At 45.6% G+C, this 7,223-nt stretch overlaps 2 protein-coding genes across 5 annotated transcripts in view; one reads left to right on the forward strand and one right to left on the reverse strand.

Annotated features, from left to right (window-relative positions):
• The window catches only part of DDAH1 (dimethylarginine dimethylaminohydrolase 1), a 123,071-nt gene extending 121,944 nt beyond the window's left edge, over positions 1-1,127 (reverse strand). For 2 of the 4 annotated variants that reach the window (XM_081008768.1, XM_081008766.1), the window contains exon 1: positions 210-353. The gene's annotated coding sequence lies outside the window, so the exon portion shown is untranslated. Of the gene's footprint in view, positions 1-209; positions 355-1,025 lie in introns of those variants that run through there. The other 2 variants (XM_081008767.1, XM_081008769.1) reach the window with 2 other exon arrangements.
• A 1,520-nt stretch (positions 1,128-2,647) lies between these two features.
• On the forward strand, positions 2,648-5,792 carry LOC308478713 (CCN family member 1). The gene is made up of 5 exons (XM_081008760.1): positions 2,648-3,049; positions 3,407-3,623; positions 4,008-4,355; positions 4,538-4,740; positions 4,862-5,792. The coding sequence occupies exons 1-5, from the start codon at positions 2,987-2,989 to the stop codon at positions 5,159-5,161; spliced, it is 1,131 nt and encodes a 376-aa protein (XP_080864886.1). The 5' UTR covers positions 2,648-2,986; the 3' UTR covers positions 5,162-5,792.
• The last annotated feature ends 1,431 nt before the right edge of the window (positions 5,793-7,223 follow it).

Raw genomic sequence — 7,223 nt, forward strand, 5'->3', positions numbered from 1 at the left:
TTCTACCTCCCTGGCTGCAGAGACACCCAACCCCTTTTCCCTTGGAAAAAAAACACCTAACAACAACAGCCACTCTGTCATTTCTGAAGTTCCCTGCAGGATTTAACAAAGCTGCTTATTATTCCTCGAACATTGCCCCCAACTTCTCACTTAGACTCACACCCGCACCCCCCACCTCCAATTAGGACCCAGGAGCAGCAACAACTTACCCTGGAAACACGCTCCCAGCCCCTCTGAAACGCCTCCCTGTGTGCGGACCCGGCGACGAGCCGTCTGGGTTTGCCCTGCTCCAAAGCAGCAGCGGGGCTGGCGAGGGGTCCGCTCCCCTCCCCTCCACGGGCCACCCTCTGTGCGTCGAATAGCGCATATAAGACACAACCCGTATGGCCATGGGAGGCGGCCAGGTCGATCACATTGCTTTCCCCCCCTTCGCATCGCCTCCAACAACTTCTCTCTCCCCCCCTACCCCCCGCCCCCCCCCCCACTGCTACATGGTCTCTCTGCTTGGGAGCAGCACGTTTCTGTGGTTGGAAATCAGACGGCGCGGACGGAATCGATAGTTGCTTTATTAAAAGTTAAGCGCAGCAACAACACCCCCTCTCCCCCTCCCCAGGGGAATAAAATAGCCAGCAAAGGATATTTCTTCAAAGTTATGTATTTGTCACTAACAGGCCAGCAAAGCCACAATGCAATTCCTCCTAAACCATAATAGGTAGATTGCGTGAAGGACGGGGGGGGGGGAGAGAGAGAGAGAGAGAGAGAGAGAGAGAGAGAGAGAGAGAGAGAGAGAGAGAGAAGGGGGGGGGGTGTAGAGAGGAGAAGAAAAACACCCCACCAAGAATTCCGAAGAATTTCCTGCCCTGGGAACAAAAGTGAAGTCTATATTTAACAACATCTGAAGCTGTCAAGAATGCTTTGTGGTTGGGTAACAGTGCAGAAAAATGTGGAAAATGCGGACTACTGCTCGACCAAATATGGAAATATTGTTACGTCTGGTGTCTGAATCGCCATCTGGAAATACTTACGGCGATGAAGGAGGGTTGAAAGACGCCACAACAGAAGCTAGGAACACCTCTGTGTCGTCGTCGTGCCCTCCACGATAATAATAAAAAAAACCCCAAATCCTAAAACCAGAGAAGATGCATTAGGAAAGAAACTTAACCGAAGAGGAAAATACTATAAGCAAACAAACAAACCCCCAAAACCCATAAACAACAGGCTTGCAAAGGACGGCGTGTTCTGAAGGCCCGCCATCGCTTTTAAATGACTTATTATGGGAGCCCACGTTCACCAAAGTGTTTGCCTTCCGCGTAATTAAAGAGCCAATAAGGAACTTTCGGATTTATTTATTTATTTACGTATTTTGAACAGAACGTCGTAGGTGTATTGCAATATATGGTTTATCATCTGCATAGCTTTCAAAACATTCTCCACATTATAGTAAAAAATAAATAAATTATTTGAATACTGCTAAGCCGGGACATGCAGGGTAGGCGCTGCTTTATTCTAATTGCTTATCATTCCACGCTAGAGTGGAAGGTCACGGAGAGTTCATTGTTCCATAGGAACCACTTTCAATTTTGCTTTTATTGAAGCAGATTTCACACACACGGTCACAGCCCTCTTCAAGACAGATCAAGAATCATAAAAGGGACCTTTAAAAAGGGTGTGTGTGTTTTTTTACTCTCAGCGTCTCGAAATTCTTGCAGCAACATCCCAAGTTTAAAGATTATCAGCTTAAAAGGTAGAGAGAGATAAGAAAAGCCGAACCTTTTCCCTGAAAAGCTGGAAACATTTGCAGCGTGGAGGTCTGGCTAGCTGCTTTTCGAGCCATCGAAATGTGCCAATTAAACCCAGAGAAGTTAATTAATAGCTGCAGGGCGAGGGAGCTGCTGGAGACGTTCTGCTTGATATGACCTCAAATAGCGGAAACGGAGCTTCCGAGATCAAGGTAACCGAAGGTAAAAATAATAATCCATAACCCAAAAACTTAAGGGCATAAGAGGACCCCTCCCCCTTCCTGGGACCGGTCCAAACAACGGGGAGTAATTTCTTTTGCCCATGCCCCATTCAAAAAAAATATATACAAATTTAAACGACGCCATCTGGGTCTTAGTTAAGGGATACACTTTTTCATTCCACTATTAGATCAAATCCGAGTGTCTTAAGAAATTTGCATGCCTCTTCCCCCTCCCCCTCAACCCCCCCTCCTCTTTAATCTTCAATAGCATATAAGCTATTTAGCAAACACACCGGGACAATATGTCTAACGCACTTGTTTCCTAGGCTGCAAATGGGGAAAGTTTCGGGGGGGGGGGGCAAAGAGAAGAAATCTTTATAGCCAAGCAAAATATTTTCTACCACCCACCCACCAAAAAAAAAAAGGAGAGGCGTGCGTGTTGCGATATTACAATCTATAACTCCGCGATTGTTTAAAAGCGTTGGAAAGGGGAGGGGAGGGAGAACCTGTTTTCTTGCTTGTGAGACGGCGAGGGGGAAAAAGTGCAGCTTAGACAGGGCGGAGCTTGGACGCAAACCGCGCCAAGGAAACATTCCTGAGATGCCTTACAATTCCTGGTGCTTTAGAATTCTGGAACGCTCAACGTCAGTGCAGCTGCAGCACGCGGCGCCTGCACACTATATAAGGCTGCTCCCTCTCGGAGCCTCCTCAGACGGCAAAGGGATCCCCGGGAAAGTGCGCGGCGCCACGAGCAGAGGGAGCCAAGAGAAAGCAGCCGAGTCCTCCTCTCCGCCTTCCCCGCAAGAGAAGCAAGGCGAGCCCCCGAGGCTTTCCAGGACTCGCGACTCTCTCTTTAAAACAACAACAACAACAAAAAAAGTCACCGCCACTTCGCTCAGACAAACACCGAGAAATCGTTTAGGTCCTACTTTCCCTCTCTCTCTCTCTCTGTTCAAGTTTGCTTCTGGCTGAAGAAGAGAGAGAAGAGACCAGAAATCCTTCGCCTTAAAAAAAAGGGAACCGAAGATGAACTCTCAGAGAACCAGCTGTTTCGTCCTGGCTTTTGCACTCCTTCAGTTAGTAAACAGGGTAGGTGTGGACGTTTCTTTCTCATTTGCTGAGGATTCTTGCCTTCTCTGGTCTGCTGTGGGCAGAAAGGTGTGTTTTTTTTAAAAAATAAGATATAGTGTGGCTTTGGGGACGCATATACTTAAGTTGGGAGAAGGCAGAGGCAGCCGGCACGCCTGTTGTGAGGGAAGGGAGGAGAATGTATTCTTGCCAGTTCATAGAAATATAAGGAACTTGAGCTCTGAAGTGGCAATGATCAAAGGTGACGTGCCTGTGTTTTTGGTCTGCATTTATGGCAGGGAGGCCGACTGTTTCCTGCTTTGCTCAGTTGTACCTGTTTGTGTCTCACCAAACTTTTTATCCATCTCTCCTCCCCAGGTGCTTTCTTCTTCTTGCCCAGCTGCTTGCCAATGCCCCCTGGAGGTCCCCAGATGTGCCCCGGGAGTCGGTCTGGTCCTGGACGGCTGTGGATGTTGTAAAGTCTGTGCTAAACAGCTCAACGAGGACTGCAGCAAGACGCAGCCTTGCGATCACACCAAGGGACTGGAATGCAATTTCGGCGCCAGCTCCACAGCTCCGAAGGGGATCTGCAGAGGTAAAAACCTTGTGGCTTTGGCTCCCTTTGAAGTGTATATATATAAATATATATATTACCAACCAGTCCTTGTAGCGGTGAAGTTTAGTAATTTTCAGTCCATGTATGGTTATGCTTTGTTGTTGGTAGATTGGCAAAAGGGCATATGACTTCAACAGTCTGGAATGCAATTCACTATGTCTGGGCTGCACTAACAGCGCATAAGGAAAAGTGATTCCTGACTAACTTATTGTTCTAGCCTAGAGCTCTTGGGGATTGCAGGGAACTTTACCATAAATCGAATTTAACAGAGCAGAAAGAAAAGGGGGGGGGGAGAAACACACACCCTGCTTCAGCAGTCTGAGCCCCCATTTACAACTCTCTCCTCTTTCCTAATCTTTGCAGCACAATCAGAAGGGAGACCCTGTGAGTACAACTCCAAAATCTACCAGAACGGAGAAAGTTTCCAGCCCAACTGCAAGCACCAGTGCACATGCATCGATGGAGCGGTTGGCTGTATCCCGCTGTGCCCCCAAGAACTCTCCCTTCCTAACTTGGGCTGCCCTAACCCAAGGCTAGTGAAAGTCCCTGGCCAGTGCTGCGAGGAATGGGTCTGTGATGACTCCAAAGATAACCTGGATGACCTGCAAGGTTTCATGGACAAAGAGTTTGGTCGGGATGCTTCCGAAGGAGAGCTAACCAGGAACAATGAGCTCATAGCCATCGTGAAAGGAGGGCTGAAAATGTTACCCGGTGAGTTTTAAGATGACCAGGGTCATGTTGTTCTTCTGCCAGGGAGGGGGAAGGGGGATTACCACTGGAAATTCTTTAGTGTGGGGGGATTATCTACAGTGTTTTGCTATGCATGTTGATGAGAAGAGAAACAAAGAGCTTGTAAGAATGAGAAATTTATACTCTCCCCCGCTTTCTTTTAGTCTTTGAATCTGAGCCACGCACTCACTTCTTTGAGAACCCAAAGTGCATTGTGCAGACAACCTCGTGGTCCCAGTGCTCAAAGACCTGTGGGACGGGCGTCTCCACCCGAGTCACCAACGATAATCCCGACTGCAGACTAGTCAAAGAGACCAGGATATGTGAAGTGAGACCCTGCGGACAACCGAGCTATGACTCCTTAAAGGTAAAAACAACACAGCCCCCTTTACCGTCCCACAACAATTCCCAGTTTGTTCTTTGGGGGTGGAGGGAGCCTTTTGGCTGGAATTGCAACCTAACTTACGCTGTTGATCTCTTCCTTCCAGAAGGGGAAGAAATGCACAAAGACCAAGAAGTCCCAAGAGCCAGTCAAGTTCACTTACGCAGGTTGTTCCAGCGTAAAGAAGTACCGGCCCAAGTACTGCGGCTCATGTGTGGACAGCAGATGCTGCACGCCTCAGCAGACCAGGACTGTCAAGATCCGATTCCGCTGCGACGACGGAGAGACCTTCACTAAAAACGTCATGATGATCCAGTCTTGCAGATGCAACTACAACTGCCCCCATGCAAACGAGGCCTATCCTAATTACCGGCTATTCAATGACATCCACAAATTTAGGGACTAGGTTGTGATTTGTGCAGGCTTGAGCGGAAGGCTTGCTCCAATTTTTTTTTTTTTTTTTTTTGAAGTAACAGTGGAGAAATGAACTCTTACGGAAGTGGTGCGTTTGTCCATTGGAGGGCAACACTGAGACACACAAAAAATGCACTGTGCAACTGGATACTAATGCAACAGTTTGAGCATACTTAAAGCTTCATAGTACTGGAGCAATCTTATTGCTTCATTTTGGAGCACTTTCATGATGACTGATTTCTGTTTGTAACTGATCTGTTTATACTTTGTCCGTCTGTTCCGGTTATGAAAACCTTCATTTTCTTACTGTTCAACATAATATCATGCTTTAGTTGTTGTTCCAAACTTTTGTTCGAGGTTACATTCCTTCCTATGGTGGGCACTTTTGGAGTCCTCGCCTATGGCAGCTATAGGCACCAGCTATATATTTCATACCCACAAACAGAAATCGGTTCTTTTTAAAGCTGAATATTTTATTTATCAAAATGTAGCTTTTTTGTTTTTTTGGAGGAAAAAAAAATCCCTAATACTGGAATAAGTTGTAAATGATTTAATTTTATATTCAATGAATTAAGAGAATTTATTTATGAAATTAATCATTTAATAAAGAAATATTTACCTAATTTCATTTTTAATATGGTGTGTTGATTTAGGGAAGCAGGAGATGCTTATGGAATTTTAGATGGCTATGGGAAGCAATTTCTAAGAAAAGTTAGTCTCACTAAACTTATTAGCACTAGAGGGCTTCCTTTCAACTAAACATGTTCAGCATTGGCTTTTGAGGCTGCAATCTTATACACACTTATCTGGGAGTAAGTTCCATTGAACTCAGTGCGGTTTATAAATAGACATGTATAGCATTGCATTGTTAGACTTACTTTAGTTCTGCCATCATTTTACCAAAGAAGTTAGTAGCTCTTGCTCGATTAAATTATACATATCTTTGTACTTGTAATCTTTAAACACAGCATTGTGCTTGTTCCAGGTCAGTTCTTAAGGATTCTAAATCAGATCATATACTGATTGTTAAGTACACCGTGAAGCCAAAGTATTTTTTCATTATTGATGGCATTTCTCTAAAATGCAACTCACTCTGCAGCTAAATAGGTTGTTGCTAGTGCTTTTAAGGATTTCTACTGCTGCTGCTTCTTGCAGATGAATACATTTCTTTGTTTGTGGGGGAAAGGTTTCCTTCAGTCTGCAGGAGGTAGTTTGCTTTCACTAAATTCAAACTTAAATGAGCTTGAAGCAATTAGTGGTGTTAATCCTAAATAACATGGTGATTAAAAGTAAACATGTTGTTAAAAAGGAAAAGAATGCTAGGAATTCATAGTATTTTTCCAGCAGGCCAATAACTAGCCTCTCCTTTTGCCTCTGCTTCTCTCCCCACCCCCCTACAATGTAACGTCGTCGAAGAGAGAGTAAAGGAAACAGAACTATTCAAAAGGAACAGAAAGCGAAAACTTATATTTATTGGTAAGTCTCAACTGAGTTCAATGAGGCTTCCTCCCAAGGAAGTGGATCTAGGTGTGTAGCCAAAGTCTAAACAATTTCAATCCTATTTTCTGGTGTTCAGAGTGCTTCAGAGTCCATAATTTATCAATCCTCAACAATCCAGCAACAAAGCTAATTTATATTTCCATTCATAGTTGGGGGCTTAGAGCTGATGGACTGGGACTTGTGCAAGGCCATTCGGCAAGCAGAGCTCACACAAATGCTATATAAAGGTAAAGGTAAAGGTAAAGGGACCCCTGACCATTAGGTCCAGTCATGACCGACTCTGGGGTTGCAGCGCTCATCTCGCTTTATTGGCCGAGGGAGCCAGCATACAGCTTCTGGGTCATGTGGCCAGCATGTCTAAGCCACTTCTGGTGAACCAGAGCAGCACACGGAAACGTCGTTTACCTTCCCGCTGGAGTGGTACCTATTTATCTACTTGCACTTTGACGTGCTTTCGAACTGCTAGGTTGGCAGGAGCTGGGACCGAGCAACGGGAGCTCACCCCGTCGCGGGGATTCGAACCGCCGACCTTCTGATCGGCAAGTCCTAGGCTC

This window comes from Podarcis pityusensis (genome assembly GCF_964106645.2).
Source record: "Podarcis pityusensis genome assembly, chromosome: 6".
NCBI classification, from domain to species: Eukaryota; Metazoa; Chordata; class Lepidosauria; order Squamata; family Lacertidae; genus Podarcis; species Podarcis pityusensis.

What these genes read in the sequence shown, in the direction of transcription:
- LOC308478713 (XM_081008760.1), top strand. Translation starts at nt 2,987, where the DNA reads ATGAACTCTCAGAGAACCAGCTGTTTCGTCCTGGCTTTTGCACTCCTT. An exon ending in TCCTTCAGTTAGTAAACAGG is followed by an intron (nt 3,050 to 3,406) that starts GTAGGTGTGGAC and finishes TCTCCTCCCCAG; the next exon opens with GTGCTTTCTTCTTCTTGCCC. An exon ending in AGGGCTGAAAATGTTACCCG is followed by an intron (nt 4,356 to 4,537) that starts GTGAGTTTTAAG and finishes GCTTTCTTTTAG; the next exon opens with TCTTTGAATCTGAGCCACGC.